Below are 23,503 nucleotides of genomic sequence, written 5' to 3'. Positions count from 1 at the left end.
AGATGCTTCCCTTCCTCTCTCAGATCATCTCGGACCTTGAGTCTTGGAATGATGAACTTTCCCAGCAAATGAACGACTTCGATACAGAGGATCTGACGATCGCTGAGCAGCGCCTGCAGCACCATGCGGACAAAGCCCTAACCATGAATAACTTGACTTTCGACGTCATCCACCAGGGACAGGATCTTCTGCAGTACGTCAATGAGGTCCAGGCCTCTGGTAAGAAAGGCCCTCCACCCTGTGATGGTCATGGTCTCTGCGTCACCACGGGGACTAGGATGACTATAAACACCACAGCTTCTATTAATGAGCCATTACCGGCCAACATGGGCTCTTTGAAAGGAAGTGCTTTTCACCTTATTCCACACAGCACGGCCACACTTAACTTTATGCTTAAGAAACTTGTCCTTAAAATTTTTGAGAATTGTTTCAAGGAATAAGAACTTGACATTGGAAAACTATTGTGGTTTTGAGTGTAATGTGAAAACCCATGAAAGTGTTCTTTTACTTTCAGTGTCCAGCAGATGGCGCTGGAAGACCCCGTATGTAAATGTAGTACCCAGTGCTTACCCAGCAACATCCTGCTTGCATTAGCTGCTTTACACAGAGTAAATTAAATATTTCCTGAGGGCTGAGCCACTCGTTCTTATGTAAAAGCTGCTACCGGTCACTAGGTCCCAGAGGGTCAGCTCATTGGTGCATCCTTTCACACCCTGGTGTGCTGGATATGTGTATAGAAGCATCCCTGCTGGCCCGGGTCTCTAGTGCAGGGCGCACCCGGTGGGCAAGTTTTCACCAGACACCCTGGGTAGTGCACTGGGGTAAGAGAAGCTGGCCACGGTTCACAGGTGTGGAGCTGCTTTGCGACAGAGATGTGGACATGGCCACTCGGGTTCAGGACCTCCTGGAGTTTCTTCACGAAAAGCAGCAGGAGTTGGATTTAGCGGCCGAGCAGCATCGGAAACACTTGGAGCAGTGTGTGCAGTTGCGCCACCTGCAGGCAGAAGTGAAGCAGGTGCGTGACACTGAGGAATGCTGGGGAATTCTGGACAGGTCGGCCTCAGGGCCTGTGTAAGGTGGTTCATGCCCGTGGACAGCAGCTCACGGTAAAGATGGACCCCACACCTCCCTGGATGGGTGAGAAGACTGGGCGGCTGCCCACTTAGCAGCCGAAGCTCTTGAGCATGCCGTCCTTCCATTTCTTTTCCTATTTGGTGGTCCCTTGCTTAAAGCACATTACTTCCCAGGCTAAGGAACAGCGTGGTTTCCCCCTAAACTTTTATTAATCTGCACACAGCCACAGACTGCAAGTCTAGGCTTTTCTTGAATTGGCTCCATGCTCTATTTAACGCCACATTTGAAGCAGAAATGGGTTAAATGCCACTGGAGTCATCTGTGGGCCTATGGTGTACCAGGCTGAGATTGTGGGTAGTGTCTTAGGTAGGGTTACCATTGCTGTGATGAACCACCATGACCAAAAGCAACCTGAGGAGGAGGGGTTTATTCCACTCACAGTTCCATAGAGCACTCATCAGCAGAAGCAGTGAGGGCAGGAACTCAGCGGTACGGGAACATGCAGGCCAAGCTGATGAGAGGCCGTGGAGGGGGCTGCTCACGGGCTTGTTCCCCACGGCCCACTCAGCCTGCTTTCTTAGAGAACCCAGGGCTGCCTTCCCAAGCAGGTGGCCTTCCCCATGGATCCTTAATTAAGAATGTCCTGCAGGTTTGTCTACGCCCTGCAGTGTGTGAACTTGAGTCCCATGGTTTGGGTCCTGGGCATTGTGGTACAACCTATTTCACCCCTGGGCTACAGTGTCATGGAAAGTCAGTGAAGTGAGCGAATAGGACGTAGCAGGACTTCCCTCAAGTGTCAGAGAACTCATTCAGTGAGCAAGTTTGCTTTATAACATGGAGCCTGAACAGTTTTGGTCTGTGTTCTCATAACCGGCTCCCTCCGCTGTCTTCTGAAAATCAGGCCGGCAGTGCCCCTGAGGCAGTGTCTTTGGTGAGAACCCTGCAAGGATTGTAGCCTGTGTTGGTGGGATTGTAAGGAAGTCAGGGCTGCCTCCCTACCAGGTAACCTCTAGACCACTGCTTCTCTACCTTCCTAATGCTGCAACCCATTAATACAGTTCCACAGTGTCGTCGTGACCCCTACCCTAAAGTTATTTCCATTGCTAGTTCTTGCTATTATTATGAATCATAATGTAAATATCTATTTTTTACAGTTGTCAAGTTTACCCCATATGAAAGGGCCATACAACCCCAAAGTGGGTTAAAAACCACTCTAGACACACACACACACACACACACACAGACACACACACAGACATACACACAGATACACACACACACATACACACATACACACATACACACATACACACACAGACACACATACACACACAGACAGACACACACAGACAGACACACACAGACAGACACACACAGACACATACACACAGACAGACACAGACACACACATACACACATACACACACAGACACACACACAGACAGACACATATAGACAGACAGACACACACACATACACACATACACAGACACACACAGACACACACACATATACACACACAGACAGACACACACACATACACACAGACACATACACACACAGACAGACACACACATACACACTCAGACACACACACACACACACACACACACACACACACACACAGCCCAGGTGTTTTGCAAGGCGCACTGGAAGGACCACTGCACAGAGTTGCCCTCTGTCGTGTTTCAGGTACTGGGCTGGATCCGGAATGGAGAGTCCATGCTGAATGCTGGGCTCATCACGGCCAGCTCGCTGCAGGAGGCCGAGCAGCTGCAGAGAGAGCACGAGCAGTTCCAGCACGCTATTGAGGTAAGGCGGTGTGTGGTGTGCATGCCATCGAGGTAAGGCAGTGTCTGTGGTGTGGAGACCGGCCCAATAGCCCTTAACGTTGTACCTCCCGCTGGAGCCAGCCACAGCCTGAACAGGAGAGAAAGGCAGTGCTCATCAGGCCACCATCAATGGTGGGAAAAGCAAACAGCCCACAACTGGAGAGGACTGAGGACCACCTTGCAGCAAGTGTCCCAGTGGTCAGAGCCCCCTTCTGTCCCATGAACCAGCCCTAGCAGGATGTATGGCCTCTGATTAGAAGTGTCTTAAATCAGGGAGCTCGAGTGGGAGTCTGAGCTGAGTGAGGTGTTTTAGTGTCTTGCAGAGTGTTGGGGTGTGAAGGGTCCCTCACCCTGGACAGGTACAGATAATGCGTATGACCACCCTCTTCATGCCACTTGCTTAGTGGCAACAGGACGCTTTGAAAGGCTGAGGGTTTGAAGGCTGCACCACACAGTGGCAGGAAGCCTGGCTGCTCCAGGCCGCTCACCCTCTCCGTTAGTGGTGCCACGGTTGCGTTAGAGCCGGTTTCTTCGGGTGTGGTAATAGTTGTGATGGATGATCTCAGAAGGAGCTTTTGATGATAGAAACCCAGAAGTTAGCTGGAGAAAAGGCCAGAGTCAGGACTAATGTACTCCTAAGGTTAGCTGCTCCAGCCAGAGGCAGCCTCTTCCTGAGCCTCCAACTCCAGGTAGTGTAGATCTGGACAGCGGCTGTGCCCAGAGGTTATTGGTGATCAAGCTTAAGCGTCAGTCTTTTGGGAACCTGTCCCATGGTCAGTGTCTTAGGGATCGTTTCAGGGTCAGCTGAAATGCAAGGTTTTCTTCTCTCTGAGGCCTTTGCTGACTACTCGGAACCCTGTGTTCTCCATCTTTCCTGGAGAGCCCTGGCGTCAGGGCTTGCCATGTGCTTTGCTTTGTGTGTGGCATGGAACATTTTCAGTCTTTTCTCTATTTATTTATTTTTTTCTTTTCTTTAAAAGGAAAATCACTAGTTCTTCAAAACACTTTTCACTGGAGTCCAGAGCTTCAGTTGAAAATGCGAATAAAAAGCATCCCCTATGACCCCCTGTCCCCACTAGCTGTTTTGCCCGTGGTGGCTTTTAGAAGGAAGCCAGCAGGGACAACAAACTTGGCGCATTTCAACAGAGCCCCATTGCTAAGAGTCGTTCCCGTTGCTTCTCGACTGGAAAGCCCCACAGCTGAGTGCCATTCTGGGAAGTCTTGGTGTCTGTCACCCTCCATTAGATAAATTAAACCTCAGCCTGGCTGGGGCGAGGCTACAACTGCTTTACTCAGGTACCCACCATATTTGCGAAGCCTCCTAGCAAGTAGTAGCTGGAGTTGATTCTGTAAGCCAGGGAGAGCAGCCCGGTTTCCTGCCTCTCGTGTGTGCTATTCTCCTGAATGAGCATTTCCATCTTCCTCATGTCTAGAAAACACACCAGAGTGCACTGCAGGTGCAGCAGAAGGCGGAGGCCATGCTGCAGGCCAACCACTACGACATGGACATGATCCGTGACTGTGCAGAGAAGGTCGCCTCGCACTGGCAGCAGCTCATGCTCAAGATGGAAGACCGCCTCAAGCTCGTCAACGCCTCCGTCGCCTTCTACAAGACTTCTGAGCAGGTTGGGGAGAGGGCCTGTCCCTAGGCAACTCATGACTGACTGCTCTAGGCTTACTTCAGGGACAGCTCCACCATCATTGACACAGCCATCAGGAGGGACCCTCTCAGGTCTAAGTTAAGCAGGGAAGCCATGCTCTGAAGTTATCCTTGCTGCCTTAGCTGACAAGGCTGCTGACACATAGCTGAGGACACAGTTTTCTTTCCTCTGTAGTGGAAAACATCCGGGCAATGGGACCTCAGCTATGGCTCAGTTTCTATTCTGAAATCTCTATGTGAGCCACATGAAGCCTGGGCAGCCCCCAGTGTTTGGGTCTTCCCCCTTCGCCATCCCCAGAACACAGATGACACTGCTCCCTGCTGTGCTGGGGCGATGGCAGATGTGGGGTGATTTCTGAGCCTGGTGCTTTCTTCCCCCAGGTCTGCAGTGTTCTGGAGAGCCTGGAGCAGGAGTACAAGAGAGAGGAGGACTGGTGTGGTGGAGCCGACAAGCTGGGCCCCAATTCTGAGACTGACCACGTCACCCCAATGATTAGCAAGCACCTCGAACAGAAGGAAGCCTTCCTGAAGGTATAGGGCTGGCTCTGTTGGATGTCGATGCTACACTGATCTGCTGTTGAGGGCCACAGGGTCTCCTGACTGATTTAGAAGTGATTGGTGTAGGTAGCTGGTATATATATGGATGTGTAGTCTGTTCTTTGAGAGAAGCCCATACATGGTCCTGACTCTTTCGTTGTGTGGAAATTGATAGGGTGGTAGCATCAGTGACTGACTGGTCCTACTCCCAGTGTCTAGTAAATTACTAGTTTCTCAGAGAATGAACCACAAGTCTACCATTAAGTATTGACAGGAAGTTACAGTGCTGTGGGACAGAGTTATTATAGCCATGACATTTCCCTGAGGCAAAGTTACTGTTAACTGGATACTCCATGAGTTCTGCAGAGAGAAAGTGATTTGGCAAAGCACTATGCTATAGCCTAATTAATCCTTGCTTGGAGATTCAGTCTCTTTAGACCTGTAGCCTGTGTCTCAGAAGATGCAGAAATACCCAGTAGGGAGACCCCAGCATCTGTGGCTGAGGGATGGATGCAAACACCTGCTCAGGAAGCAGCCTGTAAGCGAGTCAGTCCCGTGCAGGCAGACTCAGTGTTTTCTGAGAGGGTAGACACGGACTTTGAGGAGTGCTCTGTTGTGTTTTCATGTGTGTGTGGTTGGCTCACAAGTCACAATTGTTCATTGAAACACTTAGCTTTTTTCCGTGGTCAAACGTTCAGAAACTCGGGACACAGGCTTGCCCGCACACTGCACTTTGAGGTTCTGAGCACCAGGACCAGCAGCCGGCCCATCAGAATCGTCACTTTACACAGTTTAGTTTCTCACACTGCTTCAGCATTCTGACCCTACCCCCACACCAGAGACAGCGTTTCCTGTGGCCTGTAATGATCTGTTTTGTGTCTGAAGGCCGTCTACTGACAGGAGTATTGTCCGGAAAACTGAGTTGTGATTTAGGGACCTTGAGAGATTTGGTTGTTAAGCAAGTTGAGACGGAACAATCCCTGTAGCTTGCAGACGCTAATCGAGTCAAGTAAACGTTTGGAGACTACGTTTGGAGACTACTCCCAACAGGCCTTTGTCGTTGGCTTACGAATGCAAACTACCATTAGTGCAGGTTGGGAGTTTCGGTCTCTTGCTCCAGAATCCACATAGTTGGAATTGAATACCACTTAGTTAATATAATTATAAAAGAGATTGAGCTAAAGTTACAATGGAAAAGCCATCCGAGTAGTTTTATAGAAAGGGCCTACCGGTTTGTGTTTTCCTGCCCACCAGTCCTCACACTGAGGGTCTACTGTACCCTGATGACATCACTTATGGCTCGCCTCGTACATCAGCAGTGACCAGTCACCTACTACCCCAATAATGCAAAACGCCTCAGGATTTCGCACTAAGAACTGAGGGAGGAGTCTGGTCCCATTATATATATAGTTACTTCCAGGCTTGATTGGGAAAGGGCCCCACATCCTCCTTGGTCAGTGACTGCCCTCAGTGTCCTGCCACACACCCTGTCCTCTGAGGATCTGTAACATAATCTGACCTTGCAAGATCCAGGAGTCAAAAAGACATTTACTTTCTTTGTTTTTGTTTAATTTTAAATTAATCTCTGCGTCTTGTAAACAAGATGGACCAGATAGCTGTTAGGTAAAGACTTGTGTTACGGCTGTAGCTGCGTAAAGTGATCACGTTACCAACACATCATCCCCCATTGTTTCTTAGGCTTGCACACTGGCCAGGAGGAACGCAGATGTCTTCCTAAAATACCTACACAGGAACAGCGTGAGCATGCCGGGGATGGTGACACACATCAAAGCTCCAGAACAGCAAGTAAAAAGTGAGCATGCGACCCCTGTGCTTCCCGCAGCTTTGTCCTAAGTGCCCAGCTCATGCTGATGACAGACAACCTCACTAGCTGTCAGCTCAGTAACAGACTACGAAGAGACATGTGGGATGGTAATGCACAGAGTTAGCTAAGCATCGAACAGACAACATAGCGCTCAGGATGGTAGCTCCTGCCACTGAGTGAACATGTGGTCAAGAATGAAAGTTGCACTTACCTATGTGCAAAGTAGGTTTAAAAGCTAAGTCAGGAAATCATGAATCAGTATCGTGGCGATAAAGTACTTTTGATAGTATCTGCCTAAGACATGAGTAATTGATAAAAGCAAATTGTTACACAGTTTAATACAATTTGAGTATAGTATGATATTTTTTTATTAATTTACTTGTAAATACATAGAAAAAGGTAGGTCTAGGAGCATTTATACCAAGGAATACATAACGGGACTTGTGTTTCTAGAAGGGTGAATAAATGAAGTGTGCGGCATGAGGTGTACAGGATATGTACCCACCTCACCCAGTTTCACACAGCTGAGACTGAGCTTGGTGGGCAGCGTTATAACATTGGCTTTTGTGTCTGCTGAAGGAGGCTGTGGACTGACAGCTGCGGATATTTTGTTTCTCTTGCTCTCTATTTGGTGGCAAAGGTTTTATGCACCTCTTAGAATGAGGGCAAGGAGATAGGCCATGTATGTCTTACAGGGAGGATGCCAGTGTAATCCCACCGAATGCAGCCAGGAAGTCAGACCTCACAGTCTCAGCATCTCTCAGGAACTAGAGCCAACCCTGAATCCCCAAGGACAGTTAACTGTACTTAGTCAGGGCCTGAACTGAGAGCAGAGAGACCCCTCTCACAGGAATGGCCTGCACATGCAGTGCTTGTGTGAAAGGCGGGCTTAATGCTTTGGTAGACTTAAAATTTCAAAATCGCTTTTACGAAATTGAAGTTCATATATTTCTGTGTTTTCAATTGAGCTCTTAGCTACTGTTAGATCTGGGAGAGGGACAGTCATTGTCTCTTTTAACACAGTCACTGAGGAGCTCATAGGCCCCAGTGTGTGACTGCTCAGCTGATGCACAAGTGAGACTCTGTAAGTGCACAACGCACAGAGGACTCTGGGAACTCAATATTTGAGAAGGACTTACTCTATTTAATATAACAAAATTATATTACAGATGTCATTGGTTTGACATGGAATTTCTGTCTTAGGACCTCTTTTCTAAAGGTTTTTCTTTGTTTTATTAACTTCTAGGTAATCCTATAGTAAAAAGATTTAAAGGCGCTGCCTCAGCATTCTCTTGCTCAATCACAGCAACTCTGACGAAGGAAAACGCTTCACTGGCTGGCTTCCGGTTCAGACAGTCAGTCCATTATTGTCATGTCAGCAAGCATGGCCGCACCCAGGCAGCCATGGTGCTGGAGAGGAGCTAAGAGCTCTGTGTCTGAATCCATAGGCAGCATGAGAGTGTGAGCCACTGGGTCTGGCTTGAACTTCTGAAACCTCAAAGCCCGTCCCAGTGGCACACTTCCTCCATTAAGGCCACATGCCTTAATTTCTCCAAAGCTGCCACTCCCCATGAGCTTATGGGGTCCATTTTCATTCAAATTGCCACAGGCGCCCAAATGTAGAGAAACGGCACAGTCCCCTTGCTATTGCAGTCATTGCAGGACTTTCGCTGTGTCCTGTCATGCATATTTTTTTTTAACAACAAAGAGAACTGTATTCCCATGTGGAAAGCACTTTACACAGAACATCTTCATCATCCTTGTAAACCACTGTTTAGAGACTGGATTTCTGCCTCTTTAATATGTATTAGTAACTGGCTTCAGGTGTCCGCACCTGTAGGTGATTCTTAGTAGGTTTTGATTAGTTTTATAACCCCGTTTATCCAAAAGATAAACTGGAGTTCAATGGTGTGCCCACTCCTGGGTCATTACCTGGTGCCAGGATACCTCAGAATACAGGATCCTACCTGCCCGCCCAAGCCTTAGCCCCTCTCTCCAAGCCTGGGTGGGGCCAATCTGCCAATGAAGAACAGCACTCCTGTTCCTGGCGTGGGGTTAAGTGTGTGTTTGTATGTTTCCTGCCCAATCCTTAGTGTTCAAATTACATCACTTCAGAACTAAGGGTGTAACTCGTCGGTAGATGGTATATTTCACAGGGATCAGGTTTTTCCATTCTTCACGCCAAGTAAAAATCAAAAACAAAACGTGAACCATGAGAATGGAGATCATTTGTTCTCAGTCTGCTCGCCAAGCACCCAGGGAGCAGGCGTTGGTTTCAGTGCCCAGCACCACATACGCTGGTGATTCCAGCACGGGGTCAGAGGTTACAGGTCATCCCAGCTCTCTGTGGAGTCTCAGGCCGGTCTGTGATATCTGTTTAGGAAATTGGTTCTGTGACTTACATGTCCTCAAGGATTTTCCTGGATTTTTATGTGCACAATGTTTTGACAGTCTGGATCAAGTTTTCTTTTTTAAATCAGTTTTAGTTTTTATATAATAAGACATTTTTGCCTTCACGGCTCCAAGGTCCTCTGCTTCTCTCATTCCCTCCATCCCTTCCTAAGGCTTTATGTTTTAAAAGTATGCATGAACAAAATAAGAATGACAACACATACAGGTGTAAATAAAAAAAAGTAAAAATCTCGCACCTTTCCCACGTCGGCTTCAGATTTAATGAGAGAGGATGAGGAATCTGCCTCCAGTGCTGACTGAGACCTTAGACAGGAACGCCATCATTTCTCAGCGCACTGCATCCTGCTGTGGCGCGCACGCGCGTAAATGTCTGAATGAAAGCACGTCGAGTTTTGCAGGTGTCTCAATGGAGAGCAAGTACCAACCTCTCTTTCTTTTCCGTGTCAGATATCTTGAACGAACTCTTCCAGCGGGAAAACAGGGTATTGCATTATTGGACCATGAGAAAAAGGCGGCTGGACCAGTGCCAGCAGTACGTGGTCTTTGAGAGGAGTGCCAAGCAGGTCAGTGCGCCCTTGCTTCCCCGAGCCCTTCCTCCTATGCTGTGCTGGCAGGTTTTTATTATAAAAACCGTCCCTAACACTACATCTCTATGGCAGGAAGAATCATGTCTTCTAATTAAGTTTGTTATAAAAATAAACCCCTAAGCCCTGTATGGTTCACACTATGCAAGTGTGCCATTAGGTTTTCCTGAGCTGCCTTTTCCTCACATTTAAGGCCGCCAACTGCAAGTCACTGATACAATTACCATTTAAAACCTTTTGTCAAGCCCGAGCTAAGTCCTTATGAAAATACAGCAGGTGTTTTCATTTCATATTGTTATATTTATATATTGAAGAAAAAAGCTTTAATTTTCAGATAGATTGAGCTAAATCCAGGTAAGAAATGTGACAGAATTTCTAATAATCCAGCATACTTTAAAAGGCTTCTTGAGTTTGGCTGAAGCAGAGACAGGATGGGCTCCATTTTCCTCTTCTGAAGGCAGTGGTGGATAGAGCACTTCTAAGGAGACCGTCTGTCATTTTAAAGTAAAATCTATTTACTTGTATCTTAAGTGTTGGAGTTCATTTCAGTTCTCTTTGGCTTCTGTAACACCACAAGAATGCATGTATTTTCCTTCTGAGATGACAGGGAGGGGCAGCAGAGAAATAGGACTGATTACATTAATCAAAAACCTGGGCTGGGTGTTCTGTGTAGACGTACTGAGAGGCACCGAGGGCTGCTCCGGTGGTCAGTCAGAGCTGACCTCTCTCCTGTCTGGGGCTCCAATGGAGGCTGCGAACTGATGCAGGGCACCACACTCCTGACCAGCCAGGTCTTGTCAGCCAAAGAGAAATTAGACTTCAGCATAGGTCTCTCAGGTACCGTACAGATTCTGTTCCACATTGTTCCGTTAGTCTGACGAGGGGAGCCATGTCCACGACTGCTGAGCTACATAGAGACTGGATTCTCGGATGCCAGGTCTGATGTTCTGATGGCCTCTCTCGTCCGTGGATCCCTGCAGTGAAGTGGCAGGCTGTTATGACATACCACTCCATTCTCCTAGTGTACTTCTGAAGTGTTCCACCTTGTTTCACTGTTATGGATGAGGCTTTGGTTTCTAGCTGGGCAGTGTGATGTAGCCTGTCACAAGGTTCAGCTGCAGAGAGGCACAGCTTTGAACCCCTCTCCTGGCATTGCTGCTGGGGACCCTGCTGTCCCCCTGAGCCCTGCATCCCATGCATTCCCAGCACTTGAGTGGACATCAGTGCTCACAGCCGCGCTTGGTCTCTCAGAGTTAGCCATTTTCAACATGGCACACTAAGATTACTAAGTGGATGCCACTGTTCTTAATGGCGGTACAGAGAGGTGATGGAGTCTCTGTGGCACGTCTTCTGGGCTTGCTGGTCCCCTAGCCCTTTAACACACACACACCTACACACACACACACACACACACACACACACACACACACACACACACACACCCTTATCTCCAACCCTGAATGCTGCCTCTCAGGCCTGAGTGCACACTGTTCTTGCTTGGTTCTTCCTCCTCTCTTATCTCTCCCTTAATAGTTCCCAGCCCTGACCTCTATTTTTGACACCCAGATGTATAAACTGTGGGTATCTCCTCAGCGTCTCTCCGCTCCGGCCTCACCAGAAACAAAACTGCATTCCTGACTCCCTTTGTCTGCCCACTCTCACCATACTCAGTTAAGAGTGACAAGCGAGGTGTGTCTGCTGCCTGCCTCCCCTTTCCTGTCCGTGTGTAGAGGTGCTGACCTCCTGTACCCCTCTGCTCCCTCTCTTCGTCCCAGTAGAACCTCTGCCGTCCTACTCAGGATCTATTCCAGCCCTTGCTGTAGAGCAGCCACATTTGCTTCTGCAAAGAACTCCAAGGTTAGCCTGTGGCTGCTGTGAGCTCACCTGCTCTCCCAGCCTCTCCTCGAGCCTCTTCTGCTTTCTCTCCCAGGGTCAGGCTGAGCCGGCCCCATCACACACAGCACGCTCTCCCTGTGTTGCTCCTTAACCTGCAGGTCCCAGCTCCCCTTCCACCTCTCCTACTCCTTTTGACAAGGCCCTCCTACCCTCATCTCTGCTGCAGCCTGTCACTTGCTTGCTCATTTGTCTTCCTTTGCAGTCTGCAAGGAAGAGGGGGCAGCCTTCTGGTTCCCTGGTTCCCTGTGGCACCTGGCCTCAGCCTGGGCTTCAGGGGGCTTCTTATTCATGAAGGCATCTGCCTCCACAGTATGCTCTTGAGAGAGCTTTGCAGTGGACAATGAATTAGTGGATTGATGTGACCTTCATTCATATCAGCATGAACATTGTTTCAGAGACCATCTGTAAGCATGAGGAAAGAAGATATGCAGCTGGTAGCCAAAGTGCCCGTGACTTAAGATTTCCTTTCCTTTCATTTTTTTATCTTTGCTACTAAAAAAAAGAAGAAAAATCCACAAATGGGACTGGGGGGAGGGGAATGGGGCAATGTGGTTTCTTAGGAGATAAATTTCTTGAGACTAAATTTGAACTCCAGAACCAACATTTTTTAAAAAAAAAAAAATTCTAGCTATGGTAGTGTATGCTGAAAATCACAGCACTAGGGGAAGCAGAGACAGGCAGGTCTCTAAGGCTCAATTGCTGGCAGCATAGCTTATTTGCTTAGTTCCGAGCCTGAGAGATTAAAATAAAATAAAACAAAATAAAAGGATGGATGGCTCCTGAGTGATAGCCTAAACTAACATCTGACCTTCACACGCATGCATGCATGCATGCATGCACGCACGCAAACACAACACGAGTGCGCGCGCGCGCGCGCACACACACACACACACACACACACACAGGCACAACGCAGCTGCAGTAATGTATCTTAAAGAGACCATTCTTCGCCCACCTCTGTGGTCCTGAGAAGAGTCATTGGATATGAGTTCTTTGACTGTGCTACTGTTTTACTGTTAGACCTGTAGGTTCATGGTCATAAGAAACCCTTGAACCGGGGTTGGGGATTTAGCTCAGTGGTAGAGCGCTTGCCTAGGAAGCACAAGGCCCTGGGTTCGGTCCCCAGCTCTGAAAAAAAGAACCAAAAAAAAAAAAAAAAAAAAAAAAAAGAAACCCTTGAACCATTGGTCGTTGCTACATCAGTGACAGGATTCCCACCCCCTCACTCTCCCCTCTACCCCCACACACACCGACATGATGCTCCAGAAAGGTGTCTGCCTGAGGGGCTGCTTGTTGATGTGTGCCAACCATGGCTTACATGAGCAGGGTGTGCAGAAATGTCTACTTCCCTTAAAAATTTAGCCCGTGAACATCTTGCCTTCCTTTCCGTTAGGCATTAGAATGGATCCACGACAATGGGGAGTTCTATCTTTCCACACATACCTCAACAGGGTCCAGCATTCAGCATACACAGGAGCTGTTGAAAGAACATGAAGAGTTTCAGATAACTGCCAAGGTAAGTCTACAAGGGAATAGGCTTCTAGTCTGTAAGTCTGCTTGGTCTCCCCCAGAATGACCTAGAACGTACACTCCATGGAAAGGAGTGCTTGTTAGAGGCACCATTGAGAAAGGCCTGTAACCTGGAGAAATGGCTACCGTGTGTGATGCCCATCAGCGTAGGTGATGTGATGTTCTTCCCAGATGGGGCCTTTATCTGTCTGTCTCTCTCTGTTTACCTGTTTGTGTTCACCTGGTTTCTGTGACCACCTGCAATGCTCCTGGCCTCTGCCTTTGTCCTTTGTGTTATTTCTTGGCTGTCTTTCTCTCATTTGCTTTCTGAGTTATTTTTATCACGTTGGCTATTTTTCTGAACCATGAGGATGTGTATTCCGCACTCAGTGTCTTTCCCTTCCTTATCACCAGTTCCTGGAAAGCATCATGGCGGAACCACTTGCCACAGTCCATCCCCCAGCGTGGACTGTAATTACCACTGACAAAGCTCACACCTGGTGCCTTGTGTATTTGCAATGCTAGAGGCACCGCCACAAGAGAGCTGAATGTTTCTTCCAGAAGTATCTGTATATACAAACACAAATTTGTAGGAATACACACACTGACAAAAATTGTCTGAAAAACGTGCCTCCTGGAGGGAGCTGGCTCCGGTCTTTCTCCCCAGATGGGTTTGGATTGCTTAGAATGAATGAGGTCACTTCACTATGTCTGCTGTCTTGTTTTATAGAGTTTGTTTTTAGAGTACAATTATTTCTTTTGGGCCATACATGCTATAGCACACATGTGGAGGTCAAGGACAGCTTGGGGGAATTGATTCTCTTCTTTGACCATTTGAATCCTGAGGACCAATCTCAGATTCCTAGGCTTAGCAGCACCTGCCTCACTCACTGGGCCTTCCTGCTGATTCTATTGGTTGCTTGGTCTGTTTCCAGTGTGCATGTGTGCGTGTGTGTGTGTGCGTGTGTGTGTGTGTGTGTGTCTGTGTCTGTGTCTGTGTCTGTCTGTCTGTCTGTCTGTGTATCTGTCTCTGTGTGTCTGTCTGTGTGTGTGTAGTATGTTTTAAATATTTTTAAAAGTATATTTTAATGGCAGATGAGTATGTAGAAGATGTTGACAGTTACTTCAGATTTGAGCCAGGAAAAGAAAAAGAAAGAAAAGAAATTGACCAACCCGAATAATATATTTTTATTAAAACAAAAGAAAAGGAAACAAGTGCTCTTATAAAGGAACAAGAATAAATTTGGGGGTTGGGGGAACCTAAGAGTCAGAGACAGATGGATTTCTGCGAGTTTGAGGCTAACCTGGTCTACATTGTGAGTCCCAGACCAGCAGGGATACATAGAGAGACCCTGTCTCCAAAAACCAAAACCATCTAGAATAACTATTTTTTGTGGCTTTTAACTAGGTTTGAAAACATAAGGAGGAATTTTCAACCAGTTGGAATCACAATAGCTACTTTGTATTGTGCCTGCTTGTGATTTTGCTTCTGTAACATTTCTGGCTCCTCTTCCTGTCCTTGCTGGCCTCTCCTCCTGGTTTCCCAGCAGCTTCTGAGTGTGCTGGGCCTTGGGAAGCCCTGTCCTCTTCACTATGCCCTGCGGTACAGAGAGCTGGTCCCAGAGCACTGGGTGGGACATTGAACACTGGTGAGGGTGGGGCTCAGGCAAGGTGGAAGGTGGCCCCTCCTAGAGATACAAGGAACATCGAGAGCTGCCTGGTCCTGCATCTAAGGTGAGGACCACGGCTTTTCCTTCTTTTGCATCCGGTACATTCAGCCGTATAATTTTCATTTTGTTAGTACAGATAGGAAATCATCACTGTGAGTGTTGTAGTTCTGTATTTGTTCCTCTGATGACCCTTAGATTGGGTGTTAAGGAAGTGCCTGATGTTGCACCCAGAGGTGGATCAAAGACCAGTTCTTTTCCACCACGGCTGGGCTCCCCTACCACACGCTTGTCTCTGTAGCTTGTTCACAGCTCGGCTATCAGGTTCAGTGATGGGCCCACCTTGTTTACCAGGGGAATACCTATAGGGAGTTTCCCATTATCCTAAATGGTTCTTTCTATTGAGTGTGGGTGTAGGTTTTGTAAGTATAAGACAGTAGTATGCATATCTTCATTATTCAGTTTCGTGAGATCTAAAATTGTAGGTTACTATCTGACCATGCTGTCTCCCAAGTCTCTCGAACTATTGCTTTTGGAATTAGTTATGTCGGGAGGCGGCCAGAGGCTTGGAAAGAATGCCCCTCGCTGTCTTCTTAGCTGTGCGTTGTCACTGGTGTGGGCTCTGTCTGAGGCATGAGCTCCTTTGCTGGTGGAGATTCCACCTGTTTTGTCAGGGTGGCTCGAGGTTTGCCCTTGCTTGCGGCCATCAGCGTCTCCTAGGAAATCATGTTTCTCACATCCTTTAGCAAATCCTTAGCTCTGACAGGATAGTCTCCCAGTCTGATACAATATTCGAAATAAAGGCGCAAGAATCGCACCTTAATTACTTACACTTATAAGATTGCTTACTGATCTCAACTACTACGACTTCTTGACCCAGTCCCTTTGACCCATCTATATCCAGCTCCTGGGCTTAGTGTTGGATGGATTTCTGTGTCATGCCAATGGCTGAGCTCTGCAGGGATGTGGTCTGAGGTGACTTCAGAACAGCCAGACACGCAGTCTTTGCAGACATTCAAGTTTGCAGTCCACCACCTTGCTAAACCACTTACAGCCTTGCAGTCATCTCTGATGTCTCCCTGGGTCATCAGCAATGGCCCTGGTGTCAGATGTGCTCTGTGAGAGAGCTTGTGTATCACAGGCTGTCCTGGGTCTCAGCACCTTAGAACATGATGGGGAGAGCCACTAGGGAAGCTCAGCTCTCTCTCATTGTCCCCCACTCCTTGATGCCCACACAGGAGGCTGCTCAATCCTAATGCTTATGTGCTCTGTAAGCTAAAGCCCACTTTTGTAACAATGGCTAGAGTTAGCAAATAGAATGAGGGTAAATATTATTTACCACAATATTTTATATATCACCATAATGCTTCACATTGAAATCAGTGGGGTTTTTGTTGGTATGTCTTTGGTTTGTTGTTTGTTTTTCTTTTTATTGTTGTTTTTGTTTGTTTTGTTTTATATTTGTGGTGCACAGTAGCCTTTTAGAGGGAATTTTGGGGGTTATATCTCATCTCTCTCCTGGACGCCAGAATTATACCAGAATTTAAATGTTAGCAATATTTTAGAAACCTGATTATTTCTAGAATTTTCAGGTTTGCGTTGCTAGATATAACCAGACCTCTAAAATCTCTTCTCATGTGGGATGGTTTGTCTAAATGAGAGAAAATCTAACTCAGTGCGAAAAGACTGATAAGTTCATGCACATATACACTAAACATGTCTAAGCAGTACTTCACAGTCTAAGGCCTGAAAACAGACGGTGGCTTTGCACTTTATACCCACTCTACCGTTAGAATTCTCAGTCTCCTGGATGGAATGACAATTAGACTTAGAACACTCAGAGACAGGAAAATATTGAGGGGCAGGTAGATCACAACTTATTTTAACGAGCATGTTAGGTTCGATGAGGACAAGGAAGTGGGGAGAGGAAGGGGCGTGATCCTTGGAGGGCTGGGAGAGGGAGGCTGCTCTGAGACGCCTTTGGCTGTTCAAATGAAGTTGTGCGATGAAGTCTTACTGTCTTGTCTTGCCAGTCTTTACATTTAGCAAATCTTTGCTATTTTAACTAGTTACTGTAATTAATGTCAGCCTATTTTGCTACTGCTGGCGCTTGGTGCGTTTGTGATGTGTTATCCGCAAACAAGTATTCCTTTAGCTTGTTGGTGCTTTGGGTTCCTGTGCAAATATAGGCAAGCTGCGTTGTCTTTCTTGTGTTTTGATCTTTGCTTGTTCATTGCCAGCTTTTAAGTTGCTAAACCCACGAAGGTTTCTCCACACGGTTGCATTGTTTCCTCGAGTGGCCCTGACTAAAGTGGAATGGGCAGTAGTACAGAAAATGCCCTGCTTCTGGAGGTGGCATTCTCACAAGAGAGACAGACAACTGTCATACAAAAGGCCGTAACTGAGACTGTGTTAGAAGACGATAAGTAGACAGTGGACAGTGACCGACAGAGGAAGCATGCTGTGCTTTTACAAAGGTGCCCATGGAACCATTAGGAAGGAGGTGTTTATTGGAGGAGAGATGCGAAGGGGCCTGAGGATGTCTAGGGAAATAATCTTCTGTGTAGAAGAGCTTTACAAAGAGCCAGGGGAGGACATGAGGCCGGGCTGGGTATTGTGGGCCTTCCCTGTCAGGTCTCAGAGGTCTTTGAGATTAGGGAGTTTTCCAGAGAATTCTGGCTCAAAACACTCATTTTATAACATAGTTTAGGGTTGAAATCTGACTTTGATTTTGGTAATTTGCAGTGTTTCCTGAATATCTGTTATAAAGGTTTTCCAGATGAAATTTAGCTGAGGGAAGCTGGAGAGCTGGCTCAGTGGCTGCTCCTCCCCAGGACCCAGGTTCCAGTGCCAGCACCCACCCACAGCTCCAGTTCAAGGCATCTGATTGATGCCTCGGCATTCAGGTTGTGCGCAGCCGTACATGCACATAGAACAAAAATAAATAAATTGTTTTTTATTTTTAGAGTTTAACCAAGAAAAGCAGGTTCTTTGGAATAATAACTTGTGTCTTTGAAATGTCAGATCTCAAAGAAAATCTAGCAGTAACCGTCAGGGAAAGGGTGTGGGAGCTGAGGTGAGAGATCAGGCTGGGGAGGTTAGTGTGCATTCGTGGACCTGTGCTGCATGCTAAGCCCTAACATTAGGGAAAATAGACAGCTCCCATTGAACTCATACTTTTCTGTCTATGTGGGAAGTGAAGTGACCTTTGTTAATGGAATATAGTCTGCTGCTTGGTGAGTTTTCCTTCTGCTTTCCAGAGATGGATGTGGTCCTCAAGAGCTGCAGTGGGCTGTGCTTGTTACGTGGTTGTTTTTAAAGATGGAGGGGGGTGGAGGTGTCTAAGTGGATGCACCTATCCAGCAAGGAGCTGCTAATGCAATGCACATGGTGCTCAAAGAATAGTAAAACCAAAGAGAATCTTCTCCATGGACCTCCTCATTCACTCACTCATTCATTCACTCACTCACTCATTCATTCACTCACTCACCCTGCAGACTCTTACCAACCAGAAGGATCTCTTGACAGATAGGCTTGGTTCTAATGCTGAGCTCACAGGAACACCACTCACAGTGGAAGAGCAGAGGAGAGGTGGCCAGCGCAGACTCGGGAGGGTGGGGTCAGGGGGAGGTGGGCTGGGTGGATTTGGGGCCGTCAGGCAGGCAGGGTGCCACTTCCCCTGTGCTTTGGGTTTCTGACAGTCAGGTTCATGCGCTTCACAACTCTCCTGTTGTTTTTGCAGCAAACCAAAGAGAGGGTGAAGCTATTGATACAGCTGGCTGATGGCTTTTGTGAAAAAGGGCATGCCCATGCAGCAGAAATTAAAAAATGTGTGACCGCAGTGGATAAGAGGTACAGAGATTTCTCTCTGCGCATGGAGAAGTACCGGACCTCTTTGGAGAAAGCCCTGGGGATTTCTTCAGATTCCAACAAATCGGTGAATTGCTTTGTTCACACTGGACAAGTGGTGATCTCGGCCCAATGCCACCTCTGCTGCTCCCATTAACTGACCTCGTTGACTCTCATTCCACAGAGTAAAAGCCTGCAGTTGGACATCATCCCTGCCAGTATCCCCGGGTCAGAGGTGAAGCTTCGGGATGCTGCTCACGAACTCAATGAAGAGAAGCGCAAGTCTGCCCGCAGGAAAGAGTAAGCCAGCAGACCCTGTGGCGGTGGGGGGAGCGTGAGAGCCTGCAGACAGGCTGATGGTGACCTGCAGTCCAGTGCTGTGTCTGACACTCAGTGGCTTTTTCAGCCAACTTCTCTGTGTGCTGACCCCTCATCACATGGTTCACCGTCTTGTCCTGGTTTCTCTAAGCTTCCTTTCCTAGCTTGACAAATCGCTCGCCATTGGCAGTAGTGGGAACTGAGCACTCAGATGTAGGTATTTAAAAGTTTGTAAGCTGTTCTCAAGGACTGGAGATGAGAGGTCTCCCTTACTCCCACAGTTCCCACCGGGTATGTTTGTTGCCCAGGGATATTCTAAAGTGTGAGGAGCAGTTTTGCTTGCCACTCGGTGGGGGCAGAAAGGGAAAGGTGCGTCTGGGATCCAGTGGGTATGGACTGAGGCCCAGCTGAGCCACTCCATAGCACACAGTAAGGCTGAGCATCCTGAGTGTCAGCCGTGGGAGCGCCGATGAAGTGTTTTCAAGGGTCTTGGAGTCAGTAGATGGCTGCTATTCTGTCTGATGTTGGTTTGCCTCCCCCAAGCCATTACTTCATGTTTAATATTTCTAGGCTCTCCATTTATTTCATAAATCTTCCTAAAAATAGATTATAATAAAGAGTAATAAGCATACAGACTAACCAACTATTCTCTGTTAATTTTAAGGTTCATAATGGCTGAGTTAATTCAAACCGAAAAGGCTTATGTAAGAGACCTTCGAGAATGTATGGATGTAAGTCTGTTGCTTGTTTACTCAGACTGCATTTAAACTTGCTATTTTGTTACTGTTTGTTACTGGTGGTCGGAGTAGTGACAGTGCTGGGCTCCTGTCCCTGGTGTTCTGTGGTGTTCCAGGAGGGCTTTGGCTCACTGCACAGATGACACAGCACACACAGTTCCTCTCATTCATTCGTCACACGCTGGCCTGGCTGGCATTCTCTTTGTGTAGAGAACAGCAACTTCAGACAAATGAGTCCCTGAATGTTTGCTGTACCTTGTGACAGAGATTCCCTCCAAATTTGAAGCTGGGAGTAGGCTAAAAGTATAATAAATCTTTCCAAGTGTTCACAACAACTAAGGTTTTTTGTTATTGTTTTTCTGGTTTTTTTTGTTTGTTTTGTTTTGTTTTGTTTTTGTTTTTTTGGTTTTTTTTTTTTTTTGGTTCTTTTTTTCGGAGCTGGGGACCGAACCCAGGGCCTTGCGCTTCCTAGGCAAGCGCTCTACCACTGAGCTAAATCCCCAACCCCTTGTTTTTTTTTTTTTTTTAAGACACATTTTTCATGTTTACTACAAGGTCCAGCATTTGCATGCTGGTCATTTTATGTTTATGCTCAAGCTCTGAGTGTGTGTTTGTAAGAACGGCCGCTTCAGGTTGGTTTTGGATTTTTGTTTGTTTGTTTGCCTTTTTAATCCTTGTGCTTCCTCTCCATCCAGACCTACCTGTGGGAAATGACCAGCGGAGTGGAGGAGATCCCGCCCGGCATCGTCAACAAGGAGCTCATCATCTTCGGGAACATGCAGGAGATCTACGAGTTCCATAACAAGTGAGTGATCTTAGGGGGCCATGCTCCCCGCAGGTCTTCTCTCTGCACTGAGCCCGCATCACCAGAAAGAGTGCAGGGGCCTTAGCAGAATTCAGGGATTTTTTTTTTAAATTTGGGTAGAGCCAGTCGGCTGTGTGTGTTTAAATTCCCTCTTCTACTCTTAAGATACAGAATGCAGTGTTTTCGTTGTGTTCACATCACTGTGGCATAGACCAGAAGGTGTTGGCCAGCCTCTCCCCAATCCCCTCCCAGCTGTCCCAGCCTGCTAGTAACCACCATTTGCTCTGTATTCTGGGATGTGACCTCTTTGGTTCTGCTTATAAGTGACATCATGAACTGTCTCCTTTCCTGCCACACTAGTACACTAGTCTCTTCCTCAAGAAGGCTGCTAGTTTGAACCTTCTGATAGAAGATCAAACTGAATGCTTGAAAGTTACAGAAAGTTTTCCCTATCAAGAGCCGCATATTTTGTTACTCCTGAAAATGTAGAGGACACAGACATTTTCCATTTCTGGCATGTCTTACTAGTAACATTTTCTCAGCGCCTTCATAATGATCATTTGTTTCTTCTCTTCCTGAAGCATCTTCCTGAAGGAGCTGGAGAAGTACGAGCAGCTCCCAGAGGACGTGGGGCACTGCTTTGTCACCTGGGTAAGGAGCCTCCACTCCTGCTCTCTCTTTCACATGCCAGCACTGAAGGGAGATGCTGGCTGCTGCATTGCTTCAGTGGCTCTCCTCTGCCGAGTCTCTGCACGAGAGAAAAGTGCCTTGCCTCCAAGAGTGACATTCCTAGAGTCACAGTGGGATTAGTTTCTGTTGGTTATACTGATGGCTTGAACTAGGACATTAAACGTCTTAGCCTCTTCTTGATGCGGGGGCTTGTCCTGGTTGAGGCCCAGTCCTATTCAAGGAAGAGGCTCTCTCTCGCCCGGTTGAGCCCAGGCAATGCCTCGAGTGTGCTGGCTTCCATCTAAATCACGGTTCTCTCATTTGATGCTTCCTTAGTCCAGAGATCTTGTTTCCCACATTAAATGTTTCTATATTGTGAGTTTTGATTTGGAAAAGATATCTAAACAAAATTCTTGTCTCTTCTCTCTCTTTCTCTCCTCTCTTTATTTTTTGCTATAGGCAGACAAGTTTCAGATGTATGTCACATACTGCAAAAATAAACCTGATTCTACGCAGCTGATCCTGGAACACGCAGGGTCCTACTTTGACGTAAGTAGCAGATAATTAAAGAAGTTCTGAGACTGACCGAACAGAATTCAGTTCAGATAAACCAGCACTGCCCAGGATTTATTACCACACTGCTAGTTTAGTATTTTATTTTAATCTCTCAAGTTTATAATTGGATATTCTTTTATATTTTCATTACATTGTATTTAGCATGTGTACATGTATGTCGTGCATGTGCTCACGGGCTTACATGTGTGTAGATCAGAGGACAACTTGTAGGACTTGGGTCTCTCCTTCCACTGTGCGGGTCCTAGAGGTGAAACCTGGATTGTAAGGCCTTAGAGCAGGTGCCTTGACCCACTGAGCCACCTCACCAGCCCTATTTTGGGATTCATTATATGTTCTTTTGCTTTGAACACTTCTATTTAATTATCAGAAGTCATATACCTATAAAGGACCCATAGATCTTTAATATAGACATATTTGTAATTATTCTTTATATGTAGTCATACTTTTATATACAAGATTATATATAAAAGATATAAACTTATTAGTCTTGTGAATTTCCCAAAGAAGTCTACAGTAAAGTCCTACCAGTTCGACTACCCAGTCAAGTAGATGTTCAGTTCTGTGCTTGAGCAGACTTAGGGTTTTCTCCTTTTTCAAAGATACGTTGTTTATACAGTGTGGGGGGCACACAATATTTTTGAATGTATTTTGGGTTTCAGAACTAGTCTAATACGTGGCAGACTGTGACTGGAGAAAGGTACCTGAGTGCTGTGTACCCTTAGTGCGCCAGGCTATGGGAGTATTGGACCTAACTTTCCGCCTTTCAGTTGTGCACATTCAGGTGAAACGATCTGGCATGGGAGAGTCTGGGAGCTGGAACAAACTTCACGTTCTCTGTTTGAGGGGACCTGTCCCAGCTGCCGTTCTCAGGGAGGACTCAATCTATCTAGAGTGATCCCTTGCTTGATGCTGGCTTTTCTTTCTAATATTGCACATGCCCTACAGCATCCCGATTAGATGACACTCCACAATGTAGCACGTGCACACGATAGAATAGAAAGCCTTCGTAGCAAGAACGTGTGCGTAGCCAAAGCTTGGTTTTAAAACCCTGTTAGGCTAACAAGATGGCACCCGATAGAAGGAGAACACCCCCACAAGTCGGTCTCTGGCCTCCACACAGGTGCCGTCTCATGTGTTTGGCCCCCAAATAAGTAGAGTCTGACTGTCAAAAGCCCCATGTGTTTAACCATCTTTAAAGAATAAAGGAAGTTATCCCTGGCAGGTTCCATAAGGTCTCTGACTGTTAAGGAGGTTTTTGATTATCCTGTCCTCCATTCTTTGAGCATCTTGTGCCCTTCAGTTAGTCCTTTCCATGGCAACAGGCATCACAGAATACGCATCGCGTGCTCTGCCAGTCACTGATGAGCAACACGGAGTGCTGAGCAGCATGGCTGGGCTCCGCCTTCCCATGGAGGCGCTAAGCACAGCTTAGATCTGTAAGCACTGCTGTTGCAAGGGGCACAGTAGAAAGGCACACACTGGCGTACTGTGATCTTCCCTTCCCTTCTGCTTGGTGTTCTGCAAAGCCCTGTGCTAAGGAAACCTCCAGACTT

At 47.0% G+C, this 23,503-nt stretch overlaps 1 protein-coding gene across 5 annotated transcripts in view; it reads left to right on the top strand.

Moving 5' to 3' along the window:
* Positions 1-23,503, top strand: part of Trio (trio Rho guanine nucleotide exchange factor) — a 296,340-nt gene that overhangs the window by 177,384 nt on the left and 95,453 nt on the right. For all 5 annotated transcript variants that reach the window (XM_006232090.5, NM_001107658.3, XM_006232091.5 and 2 more), the window contains 14 exons: positions 24-219; positions 849-1,015; positions 2,767-2,886; positions 4,340-4,531; positions 4,948-5,097; positions 6,802-6,916; positions 9,788-9,903; positions 13,214-13,336; positions 18,739-18,933; positions 19,030-19,145; positions 19,828-19,894; positions 20,596-20,705; positions 21,287-21,356; positions 21,834-21,923. In XM_006232090.5, coding sequence (XP_006232152.2) covers positions 24-219; positions 849-1,015; positions 2,767-2,886; positions 4,340-4,531; positions 4,948-5,097; positions 6,802-6,916; positions 9,788-9,903; positions 13,214-13,336; positions 18,739-18,933; positions 19,030-19,145; positions 19,828-19,894; positions 20,596-20,705; positions 21,287-21,356; positions 21,834-21,923 — 1,827 coding nt within the window. The remainder of the gene's footprint in view (positions 1-23; positions 220-848; positions 1,016-2,766; positions 2,887-4,339; positions 4,532-4,947; positions 5,098-6,801; positions 6,917-9,787; positions 9,904-13,213; positions 13,337-18,738; positions 18,934-19,029; positions 19,146-19,827; positions 19,895-20,595; positions 20,706-21,286; positions 21,357-21,833; positions 21,924-23,503) is intronic.

Source organism: Rattus norvegicus, chromosome 2 (assembly GCF_036323735.1).
Source record: "Rattus norvegicus strain BN/NHsdMcwi chromosome 2, GRCr8, whole genome shotgun sequence".
Classification (NCBI taxonomy): Eukaryota; Metazoa; Chordata; class Mammalia; order Rodentia; family Muridae; genus Rattus; species Rattus norvegicus.
Note: the sequence above shows the minus strand (reverse complement) of the source record. Positions and strands in the feature narration are given on the sequence as shown.